The 24,182-nt window shown below is 49.8% G+C and overlaps 1 protein-coding gene and 1 long non-coding RNA gene across 2 annotated transcripts in view; one reads left to right on the top strand and one right to left on the bottom strand.

Annotated features, from left to right (window-relative positions):
• The first annotated feature begins 11,241 nt into the window (after positions 1–11,241).
• Positions 11,242–23,310, top strand: LOC118238664. The gene is made up of 2 exons (XR_004769533.1): positions 11,242–11,743; positions 22,872–23,310. It is a non-coding gene; the product is annotated as an uncharacterized LOC118238664 (long non-coding RNA).
• LOC113835688 (serine/arginine repetitive matrix protein 3-like) overlaps positions 16,423–24,182 on the bottom strand; it is a 32,597-nt gene continuing 24,837 nt past the window's right edge. The window contains 5 exon segments of the mRNA XM_027416191.2: positions 16,423–16,651; positions 19,953–20,090; positions 20,201–20,425; positions 20,749–20,979; positions 20,981–21,093. Coding sequence (XP_027271992.1) covers positions 16,423–16,651; positions 19,953–20,090; positions 20,201–20,425; positions 20,749–20,979; positions 20,981–21,093 — 936 coding nt within the window.

Genomic DNA, 24,182 nt, shown 5'->3' with positions numbered 1-24,182 from the left:
TTCCTTCCTTCCTTCCTTCCTTCCTTCTTTCCTTCTTTCCTTCCTTCACAGGGTCTTTTATTGACTCTGGAGCTTGCAAACTGGCTGGGCATACTGGAGCCCCATACTGCCCTCCTGTCTCTGTAATTGCCCCACCCTTCCAGCTCAGCACAGGAATTAGCCGCACAGGTGGCCACACTCAGCCCCCTCCCCCAAACACAGGGTTTCTTTGTGTAGTCCTGACTGTCCTGGAACTCACTCTGTAGACTAGGCTGGTCTCAAATTCAGAGATCTGCCTGCCTCTGCTGGGATTAAAGGCGTGCCCCGCTATGACTAGCCAGATTCAGCTTTTATATAAGTGCTGTGTGTCCGGTACAAAAGAAACTCGGAACAAAGAGCTATCTGTCGTGCCTATTAGCATCCCAAAGCGGCTTGCTGGCCTCCAGGCTCATGCAACATCACAAGTACCTGTTAGGGAATGCTGGCTCTTCTCATCTCACCCTCTACCCTAAAGTTCTCCAGTTAGTGGGCTTCTCGCCCCAGCTTCCCATTGCCCTATAACCCTCCTATTCCACCTGTGCCTTCTCCTGGTCCTCTCCCTGTTTTCTCTTTCTCTCTTGACCCCCTCTCTCTTAGTCTCCTTTGCCCCCACTCTTTTTGCTTTCCTCTCTCACCTCCCCCACCCCAATTTGCTGGTCATGTTCAGTCTACTACTTTCTCTCTCTGCTCTGGACTCTTCCAGATGCTTCTGGCTGTTCTCTTCCTCATAACTACAATAAAAACAAACCTTCCCTTCAACCATACCTTGGAGCTGTCATGTCCTCAGTTTATACACTGTGGACCCAAACTCAGTCCCCACGCTTGCACAGTCAGCTCTTTATCCATTTTGGCATCTTCCCAGCCTCTTGGTTTTTGTTTTTGAGAGTGGGTCTCATGTAGCCCAGGCTAGCCTGGGATTCTCTCCGTAGCCAAGGATGACCTTAAGTCCTGTTTATTCCTGTGAAGGACTGGAATCCTAAACATCTGCCACACATACCACACACTGTGTAGTGAGACATTAAACAGCTGGTGGGCTCATTGGGTGTGTCAGCTCTGACAGACCACCAAACTGCTTGAGTTCACAGATTCTGTGCCCAGTGGGGGAGTCTGTAGAAGTCAGATTCTCTGTTCTTTACTCTCTCCCTCTGCCAAATGGAAATGGAGAGGATGGTAATAAAAGCTGATGTCACTGCGCTGGCATGAGAATCCAGTGACTTCATATAAGTGAAGATGTAGCCCAGGGCCTGGTGAGTCATGATTAATTATTGGTTATTTGTTATCCACCTTGTTTAGACAATTGGTACTGTTTAGTCATCCCTATCCCTCAAAAGGTGGGCCTGACAAACCAGGCTGGTTCCAAAGTTATGGTGACTCTGCTGCTCATGTCTCTCAGTAATGGAATATAGGTCTGTGCTACCACAGCTGTTCAAGGCTAAAGATACTGAAGTACAGTTTAAATACTAGACAAGCACTCTACCACTGAGCCATGCCCCAGCCCCTCACTGGGGGATTCTAGGCAGGGGCTCTACCACTGAGCCACACCCCCAGCCCCTCACTGGGGGACTCTAGGCAGGGGCTCTACCACTGAGCCACACCCCAGCCCCTCACTGGAGGATTCTAGGCAGGCATGACACTGCTGAGCTTTATCATCATTGGTCATTTTACTTTTTTTTTTAAAGATTTTATTTATTTATTACGTATACAGCATTCTGCTTCCATGTATATCTGCACACCAGAAGAGGGCACCAGATCTCATAACGGATGGTTGTGAGCCACCATGTGGTTGCTGGGAATTGAACTCAGGTCCTCTGGAAGAGCAGTTAGTGCTCTTAACCTCTGAGCCATCTCTCCAGCCCGGTCATTTTACTTTTTAAATAATTTATTTAATTTATTATTTTTTGTTTGCTTGTTTGTTTTTAGAGACAGGGTTTCTCTGTGTAGCCCTGGTTGTCCTGGCACTCACTCTGTAGACCAGGCTGGCCTTGAACTCACAGAGATCTGCCTGCTTTTGCCTCCCAAATGCTGGGATTAAAGGCATGCGCCACCATTTATCACTCAGCTAATTTATTATGATTATTGTTATTGTTATTATGTGTGTAAGCAGGAGCATGCACTCAAGTGTGACGGGGAAGCATGCGTGTCATGGCAGGTATGTGGGTTCTCCTTTCACCTTTTATGGGTTCTGGGAAATAGAATGCAGGTTATCAGGTAGTATGGTTGTTTTGTTGTTGTTGTTTTTAAAGACATTTTTCATGCCTTTAATCCCAGCCAGCACTTGGGAGGCAGAGACAGGCAGATCTCTGGGAGTTCAAAGCCAGCCTGGTCTACAGAGTGAGTTCCAGGACAGACAGGGCTACACAGAGAAACCCTGTCTCAAAAAACAAACAAAAAGGCTATTTTTATTTATGTGTAAGGGTGTTTGCCTGCATGTATGTATGTGCATGTGTAAGTGTACCATGTATGTTCCTGGTGCTGAGGAGGCCAGAAGAAGCCTCCCTGGAACTGGGTTTTAGAGGGTTGTGAGCTGCATGTGGATGGAAGCTAAACTCTGGTCCTCTGCTAGAGCAGCAAGTACTCTTAGCTGCTGAACCATCTCTCCAGTCCCTGAAGCAAGTGATTTTACCCACTGTGTCATTTCTCCAGCTTCTGTTTTACCTTTTGAGTCAGGGTCCCACTAAGTCGCTCAGGCTGGCTTTAAACTCACTCTGTAGCACACACCGGCCTTGAACTTGTTTTCCTCCTCACTCAACCTCCTTGAAGTGTGGATTAGAGGCCTGTTCACCAGTCTGATTTCGGTTTCCTTTGTGTTGTTTTATTGCATTTATTTGTGTGCGTGTGCATGTATGTTAAGGGTCAGAGAACAGCCGGTGGGAGTAGATTCCCTCCATCTCCCGTGTGAAACCTGGGACCAAATTTAGATAGCAAGAGCCTTTACTTGCTGAGCCATTGCCAGCCCCCCAAGTTTCCTTGTGTGGGAGAGCTGTGTTTCCTATACACCTCCTGGGGTAGAGCTGGGTCACCTCAGAAAGGCCTTTGAAATGTTGGAGGTCTCTTAGGAACCAAGTCTGTCTTCTCCTTTGCTGGGTCATGTTGTAACTGGGAACTCCTGGTCACCCCATCTCCTCCCCAAGATGTGGTTCAGGAATCCCAGGCCTTTGTTCCCAGCCCCGCCCATGCTCAGCTCCATAAATCTGTGGTGAGGTCAGTGGGCTTTGAGAAGGCTCACCAGCCCCTGCCTGCCCACATTAGCCCAGACTGGAGTTCCAGGTGCCCTACCCTAGAAGGTGCTGTCAAGTGTGGTCATGGATGCTCTTAAACATGACCCAGCCTCGCTTGGGAGGTGGGGGCTGCCAGCTCTTTGTAGACACAGGCTGCTTCCTTCATCTTTCTTTAAACCAGGGCAAGGAGTAGTTCTGCTTGATGCTGTAGCCAAGAGAGGTTGTGCAATGTGGGGCGGGTATTCAGTCACCGTGTTCACTCACTCAGAATTCAGATCCTTCTTCTTTTTTTTTTTTTTTTTTTAATTTTGAAACTGGGTCTCATCTAGCCCAGGCTGGCTCATACTATAGTGTATCAGAGTCTGTCCTTAGCTTCCCCACTGTTCCTTCCCATGCCCTGGGATTGCACCCACAAACCATCATACATCCAGCTTTCTTTTTTCAGGAGAGAAATGAATTCACACCAATTGTCCTCTCACCTTCACAAGTGTACCGTGGCGAACTCACCCAGGAGTGCACATACAAACACACACAAGGGACTGTCACAACAAAAGCAACTGTTGGATTGTTATTGTGTCTATCTATGATTTACACACCTGATAACCTTGGTGTAGAAGCCGGAGGACTGCTTTCATGAGTTGACTCTCTTCATCCACCATCTATTTATGTTTATTTTATTTTTTGTAGGTTTTGGAATTTTGTTTGTTGTTATTTTTGGAGATACTATCTCACTATGTAGCCCTGTATGGCCTGGAATTTGTTATGTAGAGCAGGCTGGATATGAACCCACAGAGACTAGTTGGCCTTTGCTTCCTGAGTGCTGGGATTAAAGGAGTGTGCCGCATGACAGGGTTTCTCTGTGTAGCCCTGGCTGTCCTGCAACTCACTCTGTAGACCAGGTTGGCCTCGAACTCACAGTGATCTGCTTGCCTCTGTCTCCTGAGTGCTGGGATTAAACGCATGTGTTACCACACCTGGCCAATTCTTTTTTTAATTAGATTTATTTTATTCATATTAGTGTGTTGCATGCATATCTGTCTGTGTGCCACATGCATGCCTGGTGCCTGAGGAAATGATGAGCCTGGGTGCTGGGAGTCACACATGGTCCTTCACAAGAGCAAGTGCTCTTAACCACTGAGCCAACTCTCCAGCGCTTCTAAACAGTCCTTAAAATATATTTTCAATTTTTAAAACTTTATTTGTATGGACTATTTGCCTGCATGTATGTTTGTGTATCATGTTCATGCCTGGTACCTGATTAGTGCAGAAAAGGGTGTTGGACCCCTGGAACTGGAATGATAGGTGGTTGTGAGCCACCAATACCAAAGTGGGTGTTGGTGACCAAATACTCTTAATTGCTAAGCTAGCTCTCAAGCCTCTCATTTTTTTTTTGTTGTTGTTGTTTGTTTTTTGTTTTTCAAGACAGAGTTCTCTGTGTAGTCTTGGCTGTCCTGGAACTTACTCTGTAGAACAGGTTGGCCTCGAACTCACAGAGATCTGCCTGCCCCTATTTCCTGAGTGCTGGGATCAATGGTGTGCGCCACCACAGCCCAGCCACTTCTTTATTTACTCTTTTCCTTTCTTTCTTTCTTTCTTTCTTTCTTTCTTTCTTTCTTTCTTTCTTTCTTTCTTTCTTTTTTTCTTTCTTTCTACAATGTCTCCTTACATAGCTCAGGCTAGCCTGAACCTCACTGTGCAATATAAGCTGGTGTCTAGTGTGGTAACCTTTCTACCTTAGCCTCCCCAGTGCTGGGATGACAAGTGTACATCCATGCCTGATTCCAACTTATCTTCAACAGACCGGTTTTATGACCAACCTGCCCCACCACAAGGGTAGGGCCCTGGTAGCTCTGTAAAGTCTCAGATGAGGTGGGGGAGAAACTGGGTTTTGGGGTCAGACAGGCTGGGCTGGGCTTGAAACTGGGCATTGGTCTGATGGCCTCTTAAACCTATATTTCATGATCTGAAAACCAAGGCTACTACATATGCCTATTAAAGATTCTTTTAAGTAGTTTTATTTGAAGGGGAGCACATAAGCCATGGCCTATGTTTGGAAGCCAAGGAACAACTTGCCAGAGTCAGTTCTTTCCTTCCATTGTGGGGGTCCCTGGGATTGAACTCAGATCAGTAGGCTTGGCGGCAAACACCTATACCCACTGAGCCATCTCAATAGCTTTTTGTTGTTGTTGTTATTTTTCAAGACAGGGTTTCTCTGTGTAGCCCTGGCTGTCCTGGAACTCACTCTGTAGACCAGGCTGATCTCAACTCACAGAGGATCCGCCTGGTCTCTGCCTCTTGAGTGCTGGGATTAAAGGCGTGTACCACCACTTCCGGTCTGGTACTACTAATAATAAAATTATTATTATTATTATTATTATTATTATTATTATTATTATTATTGTGATGATGATGATGATGATGATGATGATGATGATGATGAGGTTTTAAGACAGGGTTTCTCTGTATAACACCTCCAGCTGTCCTGGCACTCACTCTGTAGACCAGGCTGTCCTGGAACTCACTGAGATCCTCCTGCCTCTGCCTCCCAAGTGCTGGGATTAAAGATGTGTGCCACCACTACCCCTTTTATTTTTAATCTTAATTTTTTTTGATTCTTATTTGCCCATCTTGCAAAGTTGTGCTGGGTCCCAAATGCCATGAGATGTGTCCAGTGTGCTGGCATGCTGTATTTCTTTTCATTTTGTTCTGTCTGTTTTTTGAGAGAGGCTCTCACTGCAGGCTTTCACTATGAAGCCCCAACTGGCCTGGAGCTCACTGTGTAAACTAGGTTGGTTTCAAACTTGGAACATTTTTCTGCCTTTGCCTTCCAAGTGCTGGAATTATGGGTGTGTGTCACCATACCCAGTTTGCGTTCTTTCATTTTGGATATCTAGGCTTTTGGATGTGTTTTATGACATGTCAAAATAGCTTCTAAGAATGTCATTTCTTAGTTGGAGCACTGGTGGCTCTTCCAGAGGACCCAGGTTCAATTCCCAGTACCCACGTGGTGATTAACAACTGCCTGTACTTCTAACTCCAGTTCCTGGGGACCCGACACCCTCACACAAACATAAAAGCAGGCAGAACACCAATGCACATAAGACAAAAGTAAAGAAATTAAAAATATATATTGAGTCTGGCGTTGGCACGCTTTTAATCCCAGCACTAGGGAGGCAGAGGCAGGTGGATCTCTGTGAGTTTGAGACCAGCCTGGTGTACAGAGCGGGTTCTAGGACAGCCTCCAAAGCTACACAGAGAAACTCTATCTCGAAAAACAAAAAACAAAACAAAAAACAGAAAAAAAGAAATATATACATACATACACACAGATGGGTCGAAAGTTTAAGGCCTACTTAGGTTATAGAGTGAGACCATGTCTCAAAATAAAAAGCAAACAAAGGGAGCTGGAAAGACAGTTCAGGGGCTGGAGAGATGGCTCAGAGGTTAAGAGCACTGACTGCTCTTCCAGAGGTCCTGAGTTCAGTTCCCAGCAACCACATGGTGGTGGCTCACAACCATCTACAATTCAATCTGGTGCCCTCTTCTGGCATGCAGGCAGAACATTGTATATGTGATAAATAAATCTTTTAAAAAATAAAAGACAGTTCAGTGGTTATCTCAGCAGTAAGGAACACTGTCTGCTCTTCTAGAGGACATAGGTTCAAATGCCAATCCCTAACTCCAGCTCTAAGAAATTCAAGCCCTCTTCTGGACTTAAATACACACCCATACACATAAAAAAAATCTAAGGAAAAAAAAAGTCAAAAGACACAGAGAGAAGTAAGGGTGGGTAGGAATGAAAGAGGGAGGTATAGGGGGAATGTGGTGGTCTGGACTTCTAGCATCGGGGATACAGAAGCAGGCAGATCTCTGTGAATTTAGGACTAGCCTGGTCTGCAGAGAGAATTCCAGGACAGCCAGAGCTGTACACAGAGAGGGAATGAAGGGAGAGGGGGAGAAAAAGAATAACATTGTCATCTAGAGGGTTCCCTGAACTCTGAGGCAAGCGGCATAACCCTATCCCTTTCATTCCTCTTCAGGATCCAGGGTTTCCTCCATGGGATTCCTCCCTCCTCTTGTCTGTAACCCCAGAGTCTGGGGTACTCTGAGCAGGGAGTGCCTCTCCCCTTTGTAAAGATGCCTGAATATTTGGCCATGTTAGACACGCCCTTGACAGGCCTCTGCCAGCTGCACCCCAGCCAGCCCCTCCCTTTCTGGCTCAGCCTCAGAGAACTCTCTGGAGTCTTCAGGGAGCTGCCAGGCAGAGGCCTGACAGCTGATGGATTATACTAGTCACCAGATTTACTGGGGACCAGAAATAAGCCTAGTCATCAGTATGGCACACTCGACTTGGGGGCTGTCCGGGGTCTTTCCAGGAACATCTCAGCATGTCTCTCTGGAAGTCCCTCTCCGGAGTTCTGCCTCCAGTCAGGGCCACACCTCTGATTTCAGGCTGGCCTGGAGGTCGACTACCCCCATCATCACTGAGAAGGGATCAATAAAGAGACAGGAGACAGGGCTGGGGAGCCATCCTCCAACCCAACTGTTCTTGGCTGTGTGAGAGAGAATCTGTCTAGCTCAGGAGTCTCAGGGCCTGAATGCTTTTGACCTTGGCCGGAGGCCAGCAAATGTGACTCATTTGCTTCATCTGCACAATGAGACCATTGGACTGGATGTTCTGGAAGGCTCCAGGTTGTGAATCAAGTTTCTCCTCTGCCATCCTCACTCCACCCCCCACCCCCGCCCCAGTGCTGCATGCTTCTTCTCTGTTCTATGAAGGCTGAAGGACTGGAGGACGTGTATGGGAAGCCAGTGACCGCTTGACCAAACTTGGATCTTTTCTAGGTCCTGCTTTACCTTCCCTTAAATTCAGTTTTAGCAAAGACACGCTAAGTGAGTTTTGTGTGGACCCTCATATCCAATCAGGAGCTTCACCCTCCGCCACCCCCGGCACTGTCCACCACCCCAGCCTGCCTTCCAGCAAGACTCCAGGTAAAGGGCCATTGAGGTGGCTCAGGAGGTAAGGGCACTCGCTGCTAAGCCCGGAGAGCTGAGTTCGATTCCTGAGTCTCATATAGTGAAAGGAGAGAACAGAACTCCTACAAGCTGTCCTCTGACATTTCATACGTGTGCCACAGTATATGTGATATACCTGCACACTCACTCATGTGCACACACAAATAAATAAATATAAGAAAATTAATTAAGCTGGGTGGTGGTGGTGCACGCCTTTAGTCCCTGCATTCAGGAGACAGAGGCGGGCCAGCCTGGTCCACAGATTGAGTTTCCAGACAGCCACAGCTACCCAGAAAAACCCTGTCTCGAGAAACCAAACCAAACCAACCAAACAACAGCAAAAAACAAACAAAACAAAACCACACCAAAAAAAGAAAGAAAGAAAGGAAGAAAAGAAAATTAAGAATTCTTCTAACCAAAAAGAAAAGAAAATTAAAAATCCTTCTAGGTGGTTTAGCTGAAATTGCCTTCATCAGCTTGACACTTCTTTCTTTCCTTTCTTCATTCCAGCCCAGCCTTTCACTTCCCAGGTAGCCCAGGATGAGCTTGTATTTCTGATCCTCCTGCATCCACTGCCTGAGTGCTGGATTGATTTCAGACATTCTACCATGTCCCTGTTCGCTTCTTTTTTTTTTTTAAAGTGCTGTATTTTATTTAAAAATTTAGGTATATGAGTGTTTTGCCAGGGTGTATGTAAGTGTTCATTCCATATTAAAAGAGGGTATTATTGTCTCTTCTAAAATTGGAACTACAGACACTTGTGGACCACCATATGGGTATTGGGACCGGAACCCTGGTCCTCTGCAAGAGCAAGAGCTCTTACTCTTTGAGCTACCCCCGCCAGCCCATGCCCCTCTTTTTTTTTTTTTTTTTTTTTTTTTTGAAACAGGTTCTCATGTAGTCCAGGCTAGCCTAGCCAGGATCTCAATTCTGTAGCAGAAGATGACTTTGATCCCCCATCCCCATCAGACAGGTTCTCCCTTTGCAGTTCTGTCTGGCTTAGAACTCACAGAGCTCTTGCTGCCCCGGCCTCCTGAGTGCGTGAATGAAAGGTGTGCATCACCAGACCTCAGGACTTTGACATTTTAATCCTCCTGCCTCTACCTGAGATTACAGATATATGCTACTATACCCAGTTTTATGTGATTCTGGGGATGGAACCCAGGACTTCACACATGTTAGGCGAGCCCTACATCAGCTGAGCTGTATCCCTCACCCTCTCACCCTGGAGTTTCTTCTGAGACTTCCATCACTCAGTCCTGCTCCTGCTCCTTGACCCATTTGCCAGAGCAGTCGAGCCTATCCTCCTCCCCCACTGCTATGATCCTGTGTGTGTCCACTTGACAACGTGTTCCTCACAGATAGCATGATGATCTGATGCCTTTTTCTGACCTCCTCAGGCACCAGGAACACATGAACCATAAACTGGCCCTGATGGCATATATGGGTATAAATTAGAGTGTCAAGAATTCATATCAAGTTAGAGGATAGCTTTGGCTATATGAGACCTCCATCTCAAAAATAAACAATACAGTCAGATGTGGTGGCTCAAGACTTTAATCCCAGCACTTGGGAGGCTGAGGCAGGCAGATCTCTGTGAGTTCTAGACCAGACTGGTCTTCATAGTGAGTTCTGTGTCAGCTAGTGCTACATAGTGAGACCCCAATTAAAAAACAAAACAAAAATTGAGCTGCAGAGATAGCTCAGCAGTTAAGTGCACTGGCTGCTCTTATAGAAGACCCTGGTTCAATTCTCAGAACCCACATGACAGCTCACAACTGTTTGTGGCTCCAGTTCCAGGAGATCTGAGACCCTCATGCCAATGTACAAAAAATAACAAATTATTTTTAACAATTGGTCGGGTAGTGGTGGTGCACACTTTTAATCCTGGCATTCAGGAGGCAGAGGCAGGCAGATCTCTGAGTTTAAGGCCAGCTTGGTCTACATAGAGAGTTCCAGGACAGTCAGGGCTACACAGAGAAACCCTGTCCCGAAAAATCAACAGAACAAAATAAACAGTAGAAATGACTGTAAAGTCAAGAGAAGAAGGATACAGTAAGAACTCCCTGAACCAATGAGATAAGCAGTCCAGTCTCATGATGAGCTTGGGTGTCCCCCAGGCAGCCTTAAAAGTCAGTTGGGTGGAAGTGGGGCCCTGAGTGGGGCACCCTATCTTGTGACTTGCTGGGTAGATGGTGACTAGGAGCCAAGTTTATTGAATGAGTACTTTTCGATGACAGAAGTAGGCTTGGGAGGGAGTCTGTTTCTGGAGGTACTCCAGGGAGACAAGGATTAGAGACAGCAGTAGACTGAACCTGATTTATGCACTGAGTTAACCTAGAGGCTTTGAATTTAGGAAATTGATTAAACCGATTAAGGACACAGGAACCCTGGGGACCCAGGGAGATAGTTTCATTGGTAAGGTGCTAGTTTTGCAAATATGAAGACCTGAGTTCGATTCCTAGCACTCACATGAAAAGAAGCCAGGCATGGTGATGTAAGCTTGTAATTCTGGTAGCAGGGAAGTGGAAACACAAGGATACCTGGGCCATGTAGGTCAGCCAGGCTGAGCTCTGGGTGAATGAGACACGATCTTTCAAACAAACAAACAAACAACAAACCAAAGAGGCTGGCACCTGAGGAACCACACTCAAGCCTTCCTCTGGTCTCCACAGGCACACATATGTGCTTTTCCACATACACATACATGTACATCCACTCCCCAATGGACACACACACACACACACACACACACACACACACACACACACACACACACACGTGTTTGTGGCCTCCTGCTATTGTGTGTTTGAATAGAAACGTTGGTGTGCTTCATATGAACCCCATTAGATAGTTATTGACCAAGACTGGCTACACCCCCAAACCATAAGAGCTGATTCCAAACCTAGGGAGGGTCAGTCCCTCCCAGTCTCCTGGCAACCGACAACCGAGGCGGGGATAGATTTCCTGTTTTCGTGCCCTGATCCTGTCGTATTTTCTCTCTCGGTACCAGGAGGAACAGAGAAGAGGGCAAGCTGAGCCTCAGTCCAGTTTCCTGGACTCCCTCCGGTAGGGAAGTGTCCCCTAAATCTCCGTTCCCTCGCCCTCTGTCGCCCTCTAGTGCCCCCACGCTGCCAACACCCTTGTTTTTGTTCCTTTGGCTTTCATTCTTTCATCCACAAACCCTTCAGAGGCGGCTACACCAGTGTGGGGGTCGGGATGCAGGGAATAGACGCTGAGCCTGCCTCGGACTCTCAGGGCTTCGGAGAGGGATAGATATGTCTACGAGCGTCCTTCTGCGACGAGAGTCTGGAGCCCCAAGCAGGTGCCCAGAGGAATGCAGAGGAGGTGGCAGCAGGTACATCCGGGCATCTGCACAGCTCCACGGAGTAGGACGTGGCCAAGCGGATGGGGAGGGCCTGCGCAATGAACTCACTCGAGCTGTGAAGATGGAGAGGCCTGGGAGGCGTCTTTGACAGCTATGGACTGAGGTAGTTGGAGAGATAAGGTTGGGCCGGGCGTTGGTTGCGCACGCCTTTAATCTCAGCACTCGGGAGGCAGAGGCAGGCGGATCTCTGTGAGTTCGAGACCAGCCTGGTCTACAGAGCGATTTCCAGGTTGGAGTTACTGCAAGGCCTATGAACTTCTTGGTCATGGATCGGCAGAAAAGGCAGTGTCATTCATTTAGACGGCCCTGTTCAGAGGCAGGGGCTGAGCTGAGCACACAAGGACTCCAGAACTGTTGGAGGGTGAGGGCTGGAGAGATGGCTCATCTTGATGGTTCTCTGCTCTTGCAGCGGACTTGAGTTCTGTTCTCAGCACACGTGTCAGAGGCGCACAATTCCTTGTAATTCCACCTCTAGGAGGTCCAACACCTTTTCTGGCCTCCGTGGGCACTGCATGCATGTACACACACCCGCGCGCACTCGCACACACACTTTTTTTTTCAAAGTCCTATTTTATTTTAAAGGAATGTTTAGGGGATCAGCATTAAATGAATAGTTGGGGGTGTGTTTTGGAAATTACACTGTAACGATGGTAGGGGATATTTCCTGTTTCCTTTGGTTGTTTGGTCTGGGAATCTGGCAGTGTGGAGATCTCTGTGCTTTCAAAGAAACATTAGCATGGGGCACTGAGATGGCTCAGCAGAAAAAGGCCAAAATTAGCTTGGTAACTTGAGTGTGATTCTGGGAAGCCATGTTATGGGTGGGAGGAGGGAACCGACTCCACAAAGTTTGTCCTCTGGCATCCACATGTACATTGTGGCATGTATCCCATCATATATAGACAAATGAAATTTAAAAATAGAAAATAGGGGCTGGAGAGATGGCTTAGTGTTTAAGAGCACTTGTTGCTTTTTGCAGAGGACTGGGGTTTAATTCCCAGCATCCACAGGGTGGCTCACAACCATCCATAACTGCAGTTCCAGTGATCTGACCTTGGAGATCACAAGGCATGAGTTGCACATAATATGTTCAGCCCAGACACTCACACACACAGGGAATGAAATCAATAAACTAAAAATCAAAAGAAAAAGGAAAAAGAGAAAATAGGAGAGAAGCCGTGTGTGTGTGTGTGTGTGTGTGTGTGTGTGTGTGTGTGTGTGTGTGTTTTGCTGGGCATATAATCCAGAGACTCTTAAATGTTAGGCTCTTTAAGAGCTCCACCACTGAACCACACCCCAGCCCCTCACTGGGGGATTCTAGGCAGGTGCTCTCTACCACTGAGCCACACCCAGCCCCTCACTGGGGGATTCTAGGCAGGTGCTCTACCACTGAGCCACACCCCAGCCCCTCACTGGGGGATTCTAGGCAGGGGCTCTACCACTGAGCCACACCCCAGGCCCTCACTGGGGGATTCTAGGCAGGGGCTCTACCACTGAGCCACATGCTTAGCTCATTTGTTTTTTAATTTATCTAAAGGGCTAAAAATGATATCACCAGGGCTTCTTCAGACAACTTGGATCAGGAGCAGAGCTTCTGGCTAGTTCAGGTGATCCTTCCAGTTTTGAGGAGAAGAAACCAGATAAAGGTTTATGTGCTGACAGGCTCTAGGGACTGGACACAAAGGACATTGCCTATCATGTGGCTAACCCAGAGACAAGGAGCCAACAGGGCATCATATCAGCTACGCCCTCAGCCAAGATGGAGTGTGTGTGTGTGTGTGTGTGTGTGTGTGTGTGTGTGTGTGTGTGTGACACTTTTTGTTTTTTTGATACAATCTATCTGTGTAGCCCTGGCTGTTCTGGAATTCAGTACATAGACTAGTCTGACCTTGTACTCACAGAGATCCACCTGCTTCTGCCTCCCAAGTCCTGGGTTTAAAGGCCTGAGTCACCAACACCTGGCAATGTGTGTAATTCTTTTTAAAAGATAGCTTTGCTATGTAAACCCCAAATTGGCCACCAATTCTCCATCCTCCTATCTCTGCCTTCTGAGCATTGAGCTTATAGTCCAGCACCACCACACCTGGCTGGAACCATGTTCTTGATAAGGAGGCTTTGAAACACTTCAGAGTGTCTTTCTGTGAGACCCAATATGGCCTGCCTGCCAAGTGTGGGCAAGGGCTTGTTACGCTGCAAGGCGGGCTCTTCATTTCTGCCACATTCCCAGGAAATGCTTGACTCGGCACCAGGTAGTGTCTCAGGCAAAGTACTGGCTGAGCAAACATGAAGACCTGAGTTTGTATCTCTCTCACCCATGTAAACGCCAGGTATGGTGGCAGACATCTGTAACCCTAGTGTTGGGAGGATCTGTAGCCCTAGTGCTGCGTGTAGGGTAGTGAAGCATAGACAAGGGATCCTAGGAGCTTGACAGCCAGTTAGTAAGCTCCAGTGTCAGTGAGAGACCCTGACTCTGATTGGGATGGAGACGCTCAAACAGAGCAAAGACACTTCATGTTGGTCTTTGTCTCTCACACACATAGTATGCGTGCACACTACACACCACACATACTACATATCACATTTGTTACACACCACACACACACTACAGCCACACACCCACCCACACAGTACACACACCACACACACACCACACTACACATTACATACCACAGACCACATACATTACTTACTACACACTACACACCACACACACTCTACACACACACATACACACTACACACACCACACTCATTATACACACACTACAGACCACATACATTACATATCACACTCCCATTACACACACCACACGCATGCAGAGGTTCAAGTCCACCATTTTGAGACAAAGGAAGAAGGGAGAGAGAAAAAAACAAAACAAACAAACCGGGGCTAGCTAGAGAGCAGGCTCTGCAGGGGAAGAGTGCTTGTCTTTCGTGCCCTGTGATGGAGCTGGAGCTCCTGTAAAGGGGAAGGATCGCCCTCTGACCTCCACACGCGTGCACCCCCACAATCTTGCACACACACACACAATTTTAACAAGCAGCCCACAAGGCCCCCAGGCAGGGAGGAAGTTCTCTTGGCTCCATCTTCCTCCCCACTTGACCTACAGGAGGCTATGCAGTCTCTCGCTCAGAGGCAGACATGGACATGATGATGGGGCAGGGTTCCTTGATGCCATCTCTTCTCAGTGGGGTCTCAGGAGGAATATGAACCCCAGTGGGTCCTCCCAGGAAAGGACCCCAGTCCTCTTCCCTCCTCCCTAACCTTCCCCTGATGGTCGCAGTCATAGAGACCCAGTCTCACTCAGCCTGTTATCCGGGCACCTAGTGTATTTATTACAGTCCAATTTTTTTTTTCCCGCACTGCGGAGAAAGAGGGAAGGGGAAACTGAGAGAGGGTGGGAACCCGGATCAGACCCCAGACTCCTCCCTCCCACCAGAGCCCAGGGCATCTGCCCTATTGGGCCAAGGAAGACTTCGAGATCCCTGAGGGCCCCAGCAGGGGGAGGGCTGGGTGCCACAGAAGAGGGCTAGAGGGGACCACTGCTTCCCCATCATGCTCCAGGTTGAGGGCTTTGGCTGAAACCTACCACTCCTGTTCTGAAAGCCTTGACCAACCCTGACCTATTGAAGCCTGGTAGCAAGGCCTCCCTTGGGCAGGCTCCGAAGTGCACTGCATGCTATCCTATGCTTGTGACCAGGAGCTATTATTGGCTCATGGGTCATGGGTCATTCTTTGGCCCATAACTCAGATAGCAGTCAGTCTCTCTCTCCCAGTAGCCCTTGACCTGCCTTGTCATCTGACTGCATTGTTTGGGCCCACGCTAAACAAAATTCCTTGGCTTTCTACCCGTGTTCTTTTTTGTCTTCTGACCTGAATCCCCAGCCTCTTTCTCACTTCTGAGACAGGGTCTCTGGTACCCCAGGCTGGATTCAAACTCACTATGTAGCCTAAAATGACCTTGAACTCCTGGTCCTCCTGCCTCTACCTCCAGAGTGCTGGGATTACAGGCATGCACCAGCATGCTTGGTTTTATGCTTTGTTTGGGGTGGAACCCAGGACTTCATGCATGCTAGGCAAGCACTCTACCAACTGAGCCTCATCCCCCAGCCCCTGAATTCCCCCGTCTTTGACAGCAGGGTTAGATACAGATGCAGAATATGCCACCTTTTGTGCTGCTGCCGAAGGCCTGGATGGTGTGGCCTTGGCCTACAGCTTGGTATGAGGGCAAGGGAGAGAGACGGGGCCCAGTGTGAACACCTCATCCTGCCTGGCAATACACCAAGAGTTAGGTGGGCCTTCCTTCCCTCTTAGATCTGGCTCACTTCGCTGTCTACAGATCCACTCTGTGGGAGATAAAGAGGAGCGGAAGGTCCCAGGCTTGGCACTTTCCAAGCTGTGCAGGGGTCCACTGAGCTGAGGTGAGGTGACAGCCAACAGAGGACTTTTGTGTCATGCCCAGGCAATGGGCCCCAGGTTGGTAAGCTGGCCTCAAGCAGAAGAGGGGCATGGTGATCTAATCCTTGTGTTCGAAAAGGCTCTTTGTTCCCTGGACATGGTGGGTGGGCAGACCGTGGGATGGGCACACTTTAGGGACAAGACAATTTGATTCCTTCCTGTGGGTGTGACACCCACCTTAGAAGAAGCTCCCACTTGCCCACGTGCTGCCCCCCAAGCCGGGAACCTCTGTAGCAGTATGGGGGTACAGACCCCTCTTCTCAGGTCTCAGAGCCCCAGCCTCTCCTTGTGCCAGGGCCTTCTAACCCCAGATATGTCCGTCTAAACTTAGAAGCCCCCACTCTCAGAGCTGCTCCTGCTGTGGTAGCTGGGACTGCGGCTCCTGGAGACGCTGCATGAGCGGCTGCGAGTCCCATGACTGTGGCTGCTGTAGCTTCCGTGGCTGTGGCCTGGGCTTGGGCTCCTGCTGTGGCTCCGGCTTGAGTAGTCACTGCTCAAGCAGCTGGAGGAAGAGGAGGGGCTGGGTCGGTAGTAGGGGATGGGACGCTTTCGGGCACTGTAAGAGAGATAAAGTTGATTCTAGCCCACCCAGAACCCCAAGCTCGGCCCATCCATGGCCCTCACTTGGCCTCAGTTCCCATCACAGCAGTGGCAAGGGCTTCCTGCCTAAGTTCCCCCTGAGACTTGGCCTCAGGGACAACTCCAGTTCCAAACTTCTGTGTCCTTTGCCAAATTCATATTAATTCATATTGATTTTCCAAGTTCTTTATTGACCTGAGTATGTGCTAAGAAATATTTTTCTGAAAAAAATGAAAGTTTATTGTGTGTGTGTGTGTGTGTGTGTGTGTGTGTGTGTTCCCTTTCTCCTGTTTGTCAATGCTGGAGGTAGAAAGAAACCAGGACCTTACTAGTACCACTGAGGTACACCCTGAACTTTATGAAACTTTTTCTTTCTTCTTTTCTCTCTCTCTCTCTCTCTCTCTCTCTCTCTCTCTCTCTCTCTCTTTCTCTCTCTCTCTTTTAAGGCAGGGTTTCTCTGTGTAGCTTTATAGACCACGTTGGCCTCAAACTCATAGAAATCTGCCTGCCTCTGCCTCCCAAGTGCTGGGATTAAAGGCATGCACCATCACCACCTGGCAAAACTTTTTCTTTAAAAAAAATATTTTTAGTTGTGCGTCTGTATGTGGGGGTATGCATACATGTGCAGGGCATGAAGAGCAGAGGTTGTTGGGTCCCATGTGTACCCTGGGATTCAAACTCAGATCCTCTGAAAGGGCAGTGCATGCTTTTAACCCCTGAGCCATCCCTTTAACCCAAAACTTGATTTAATTTTTATTTCCAAGGAAGGATTTATATAGATCAGGCTGACCTCACTGTGTAGCCTTGAACTCCTGATTCTCCTGTCTCTACCTCCTCAGTGCTATATTCACAGACATGTACCACCACAACTGACTTTCTCTCTCTTCCTCCTTCTCTTCATTCTTCCTTTTCTTGCTTTATTTTAGACATAGTCACCATGAAGCTCAGGCTAGCCTGTAATCTTCAATCGTCCTCAACTTCTGAGTTCTGGGATCACAGGTATGTAAGTACCATTATGTCCACCAAGAATCAAACTTTGATTTTTGAGATAGAGTTTCCTGTACCAAACCCGACACCTACTGTTCTTTCTGCCTTTAGTGTATGGAGTGCTGGGGCTGCAGGGTTACCTCAGCATCTGTGCATGCTGAGGGCTGAACACTGCAGTCCCTGCATGCCACGCATGCACTCCCTTAACTGAGCCGCAGCCGTAAAAAAGTGCAGGGATGTCTTCTTTGCTTGCAAGTATTATGGCTAAGCCCTGTTCCAAAAAGATTTAAGGTTTTGTTCTTGTTTTTCTTCTCTGAGACAAGGTTTCTCTGTGTAGCACTGGCTATCCTGTAATCACTCTGTGGACCAGGCTGGCCTTGAACTCACAGAGATCCATTAGTCTTTGCATCCCAAGTGCTGGCTGAAGATTCAGATTTTTAAGGTCACTCAAAGAGAACAAGGAGGAGACCCTTGGCCACTGCTGTCTCTGTTTCAGCCTATTCCCCTTTGCCCCCTCCACCCCAACCCTTTACTCAGCTACCCCCACCCCCCACCCTCTGCCGGCCCCAGCGTTAGTTTGAAGGCAGGAGGCTATGACCCAGAGAAAAGCAAAGAAAGTGGTTAAGGAGTTATAATGCCCCATTACAAGGGTTAATTCTGAGGAAGAAAAATAGGTGTGCATTAGTGGGAGGAGGAGGCAGCCTGGGGCAGAGGGGCTGAGGTAGGTGCTAGATGGAAGATGTGAGATCATGGCCATCTTAGGATCCTCAGTCCTAAGATGTAACTGTGTGTAACGAGAGTATGTAACCTTTCTAGGGGCTATTGCTATTGTGGTGGTCTGGCCTTTAGCTGTGAGTAAGGAGGAACCCATACTGCCTTCTTGGAGATCCAGGTTGTCAAGGACTAAGGAGAACTAGTTTGAGAATCAAGAGTTGGAGTTAAAAGGATTCTTACAGATGTCGGCTAGTTATACACATCTGACCATGAAGGTACATCAGTCTCCCCGAGGTGCCTCGGGAAGGCAGGGTAATGCTGGGCTCAGTGCTCTGCCTGTTCATACTGGGGTGATCCTGGGCTGCAGGGTGGTTTTTAATTTGCTGGTACTAGGGATTAAATCTAGGGCCTCACACATACTAGGCAGGTGCTCTACCACTGAGCAATGCCCTTAGCCCCTCACTGGGGAATTCTAGGCAGGTGCTCTACACTGAGTCACACCCCAGCCCCTCTCTGGGGAATTCTAGGCAGGTGCTCTACACTGAGTCACACCCCAGCCCCTCTCTGGGGAATTCTAGGCAGGTGCTCTACCACTGAGTCACACCCCAGCCCCTCACTGGGGGATTCTAGGCAGGGACTCTACCACTGAGCCACACCCCAGCTTCTCACTGGGGGATTTTAGGCAGGTGCTCTATTACTGAGTCATGGCCCTATTCCTCCAATGGGGGCAAAACAGTCTATCAATCTTTTTGTGTTGAGACAAGGCCTTGCTAGGTTCCTCAGGCTAACCTCGAATTTTCCACCCCTTCTGCCTCAGCCTACTTAGTAGCTGGGATGAGAGGCCTGAGTCACCAGTCCCAGCTTTAGGGTGATTTCATCTGCAGACTCAGACCCCTCTAGTCTTCCATCAAATCAGCCACACCCCTCATTCTGCATGGGGCTCCTCAGACAGCTGCCCCAGATACTAGGATGCTCTGCCCCCTCCACCAATTCCCCAGGGTGCTGGGAGGTTAGTGAGAAAAGGAGACGCAGACGACGGATAGCTGACCACTACCAGACTAGCTCACATGGACATCACTTGGGCTGCCTGTGGAGCCCGGTCCACACGGCCCCCAGGCTGGCCACAGGCCACGGAGCAGGAGGTTCCTTGAGATGAAGGAGAAAGTACGTATCACTGAAGATGTGATAGATAAGGGGAGGGGGGCGGGGAAAGGAGGGGCTCCAGATGATGAGTGGAATGTCCCAGAGCTGAACTCCATGCCCGTGGGGGGACCACCCCGACCCAAATACTGACCAGCTCGGATCCATGGCACCTTTCCTTCCCAAGGCATCCGGATGCCTTGGCACCCTTGTTCCTCCCCAGCTCTTGGATGACCCCTGAATCCACTGGTTTCTCTTCCCTCAGCCCTTCACTCTTAGTTTTTCTCCAATTGGCAACCCCCCCCCCTTTTTTCCTTTGGCTCAGAATCGGTGCACTCTAGGAGGCCCCCAGGCCTGAGAACCTTGACTCCCTGACATCCCTGGCCACCGACTAGAGCCAGCAGTCCTACTCCCACCTCACCCCGGTCCCTTTGTACCTGGTGATGCGCCTTGGCTCCATGAAACTGGGCGAGTCTCGGCGCCGCTTTCGGATGGGCGAGTAGCTGCGAGAGCGACGTCGGGTGCGGGCGGCCTCGGTGTCTGCGTGCCTCACACGGCCCTCGCTGTCTTTATCCCTGTGGGACCGGCTCGTGGTGAGGGGTCGCCGCCAGCTGGGCCCCAGGCCGGGCTGTCTGCCACCTGCCCCGTCCCGCCGCCTCGGTCCCGGTCCCGTCCGCACACTTACCGGCCTAGAGGTTTCTTGGGCGACGGGGAGGGGCTGGGACTTCGCGTCCTTTTGTCCGGGGAGCGTGAGCGGGATTTGGACGGCGAGCGGCTGGAGCTCCAGGACCCCGGGTGCGGGCCAGGGCTGCGCGATGAGCTGTTCCCCTCCGGACCACCCCGCCGGCCGTGCGCGGCCGGGGATGGCGAGGTGCTGGTGGGTCTCGCGCGCGGGGCTCGCTCCTTTGCCCTAGAGGAGGGAGCGCGGGGCGGGCTCAGTGGTGCGGGCAGGAGAGACGAAGGCCGCCGCGTGTGGGTGGCCGCGGGGACCCTGAGTCCAGCGCGGAGGAAACGCGGAGTCCAAATGCAGAGGGACGGGGGCAGAGAGGGTTGTGGATGCAGAGGAGGATTTCACCGCATCCAAGGGGCGACCTGGGGATCCCACGTGGGGTGACCTGCCAGGGGCGGTTGGAGGTGCTGGGTTCGGGGGCTGCGCGAGGGGTGCCGACAGAGTGCGGGGTGGGGTGACCAGCGAAGGGCGCTGCTGTGCGGCGCAGGCGGAGGCGTACTCACCGTTTCCCGTGTCCGCTGTGACCTCGCTCGGAGCCCGGCTCCGGGCCTGGACCCGGGGCGCCGCCTCCTGACTCGCTGCTGGAGCGAGCCCCGCTGAGCGAGCGGGACGAGCCCCGGGGCGGCGCGGGTTTGGCACGCCGGCGCCCCCTGCGGCGGGGCGCGTTGGCCGAGGATCGCGATCGCCGCCTCCTCCTCCGCCGGCGACGGCGTCTGGCCGCCCCTCCGACGCGCGGCCCCGCGGCCCTGCGACGACGGCGCGGAGCGCGGGCTCTGGCTGTCCTTCCCACGCGCGGGCGGCGTGGGCGCGGCGGCCACCTTGTCGCAGGCCCGGGGCGAGCTGGGCTTCTGACGGCAGAGAAGGGCACGGAGGGGGCGGGGGAGGGGGGCAGGGAGGGATGCAGAGGGACGGGGGCAGAGAGGGTTGTGGATGCAGAGGACGGACGGACGCGGGGCACGGGCGGGGCGGGGCGGGGAAGCAGAACGGGGTGCAAGCCAGACGGAGAGGTGCACAGAAAAAGAGGCGGGACCGAGGGGGGACGTGAGAGGGCAGCGGGGTGGGGGGAGAAAAGGAGAGAGGGCTTTCACCGGGCCTAGGCCGCGGGCTGCAGCCCCGGAGCATCGCACACACGGTTCCCGCGCCTGCCCTGCCTCTACCTCTCCTGAGTGTTCACCTTCTGGCCTCAACATAGCAGACCATGCAAGGTTCTCGGCATGCATAACACAAGAGGGACGGAGCGGAGGGGGCGGGGGCTGCGGGGGGGGAGCTCCAGGATGGGACACCAGAGGGGCTGGCATTGTCCCCTCACGGGGGACAGACGATTCCCCCCCAGTAGAGAGAAGAGAGGGACGACACTGGTAGGTCAAGCCAGGGTCAGCCCACCAGGGCCAGGCTCCCCCCACCAGGGTAAAGGGCATGGAGGGGGCGGGTGTCACACTGCACACAGATGGGGAGGGGGCAAGATAACTGAACTCAAAATTTAACCGAAGAAAAGGAGTCAAAACAGAAATAAAAAAAGAAAATCAAAATAATAGTAATAATAATAATAACGGAAACAAAAAAACCACAAATGTCATTATATACCCAAACCAAAATGATCTGCTGGGGAACCTGACATTTTTTTTTCTTTTCTTTCTGTTAATATTTGACTTTGTTTTTGCGTCCCTGCCAAGAGCTCAGGGGTGTTCAGTAGCTGACCAACTGTCTTTCTGTTTCTCTCTTTTCTTTTTCTTTTTTCTTTTTTTTTCATTTCATTTCATTTCTTTTTTTTTTTAAACGTTCTGATTTTTTTTTTTTAAGTCCCTCTCGGTTAACGTCCACTTACCAATAAAGTGGCACTTCCTCCTTTAGTAGGTGAGTTGTGTAAGAGAAGGGAAAAGCGTGGTAGCATGAGTTCATCATTAGAGTCACAAAAATGCAAGAGAGATAGAGAGAGAGAGAGAAACGCAACCACCCCAACTTCAGGCCCAAGAGAGGCCGATCCACCTCTAGAGGACCAGGGTGTCCAGCTCCTTGGGCCTCAGCCAGTGCCCTTGGCTGATGTCTGGACAGGGCTGTTAACTTATTTATTTATTTTTTCCAAGAGTGATTTAGGACCAGAAAGGTAACCTGACACCATCCAGAGGTCCCTGTCTGGGAACTAGGAATCTGAGAGCCTGCTACTACCTCAGCACCATGGGGCCCCTGGACAAATTAATTTCCCCAGTCTAGGCCTCAGTTTTCCCATTCGCACAACAGGGTTTGGCCTTTTGCTTCCCAATGCTTCTTTCAGGGTAAATAGTTCAGGATTCTCTGATTGTGCCCTCCCCAGCCTCCCCACCCACCCCTGCACAGAAGGCCCCTCCTGACCTTGGGCCCCAACCTTGCAAGGGCAGATGGTACTATTCTGTTTGCAGATCTGCTGCCTGTAATCTCAGGTTTGCTTGTTTGAGCCAGAGTCTCACTATGTAGCCTCGGCCAACCTTGAGATCCACTAGCTTTTGCCTCTCAGTGCTGGGATTAAAGGCATTTACAATCATGCCAGTCATGCACAACTATATATATATATATATATGTATGTATATATATATATATATATATATATATATATATCCTTTTATTCTCTTTCTTTTCTCTTTTTTGACAGATCTCATGTAGCATAGGCTGGCTTGGAATTAGAATTCAGTATGCAGCGCCAGATGACCTTAGACTCAGACCTTGGACTCAAGATCCTCCAACTGCCACCTCTTAAGTGCTGGGATTACTAACATGCACCACCATGCCCAGCTTGTTTTATTTTTAGACAAAGTTTCACAAGACTTCCTTGAACTTAAGATCCTCTTGCCTCAGTCTCCTGAATGCTGGGATTACAGGTGTGTACTATGTTTGGTATAATCTCAATTTTTAGCATTAAACATGACACTAAATCCTTGATACTGTTGATTGAGGAATGAGGGATTAGCCTCACTAAGGGCCAATCAGGGAGTTCCAGGTGCTAGAGGGATCTGAACTGAGTTCATTCAGCTGTCTCTTTGGCTCCTTCAGGGTATCTTACTGTCACAGATAATAAAACATGATTGCATTTGCCTGGCTCTGGATGTTTCTGGCAGAGGGGCCCAGGGGCCCAGACCTCTCTCTGAAGGGCTCCATAGAGTCCAACAAAGCTCTAGAGCCAGGAAGTGGGCCTCATTGCTGGAAATGTACAGCTTGTGGCCGAAGCAACCAATGAATACTAATCATGGCTGGTGAGTATTCTGTGGGAGTCAATGAGGCCATGAAGACTTCTCCTGGGAGAGCTAGTCTTTTTTCAAAAGCAGAGGCAGGCATAGTTGCCCAGAGTTGCTATGATCTGGTAGTTGCTTGCCCCACAGAGCAGTCTTCACTTTCTGAGCAGCTTAGGCTAGAAGAACTGGAGGCTAATTATTTTTATTTTAGACAAGGTCTCATGTAGCTAAGGTTGGCCTGGAACTCTGAACTCTTGCTATAGTTGAACTTCTGATTCTCCTCCCTTGACTACCTGAGTGCTGGGGTTACAGGTGTTCTTGTGCAGACCTTATGCAGGTGTTCCTATGGCTTCACGCCTGCATGTTAAGCAAGCACTCTACTGACTGAGCTATATTCCCAGTCTCATTTTTTTTTTTTTTTAAATTCAGACAGGGTCTCATGAAGCCCAGACTGGCCTCAAATTCTCTGTGTAACCAAAGATAACCTGGAACACCTGAGAATCCCTGCCTTTGCACGTCAGGTGCTGGACTACATGCTCAGATTATAACATGCCCAGTGTTTCATTCTCAATGGACACCCCAAGGAGAACCGTCAGCTGTCCTCCCCGTCCCCGTCCCCGAGCAGACACCTTTCACAGCCGGCAGTCTGTACCAGGGTTCTCTCATTGAATTTCCGTGTGGGAGGCAAACGAGAAAGACATCCTAGCCCAGGGTGGCCAGCTTGTTATAGTAAA

Source organism: Cricetulus griseus, chromosome 4 (assembly GCF_003668045.3).
Source record: "Cricetulus griseus strain 17A/GY chromosome 4, alternate assembly CriGri-PICRH-1.0, whole genome shotgun sequence".
In the NCBI taxonomy this organism is placed as follows: Eukaryota; Metazoa; Chordata; class Mammalia; order Rodentia; family Cricetidae; genus Cricetulus; species Cricetulus griseus.
The sequence above is the reverse complement of the archived record's forward strand: the minus strand, read 5'-3'. Positions and strand labels throughout refer to the sequence as shown.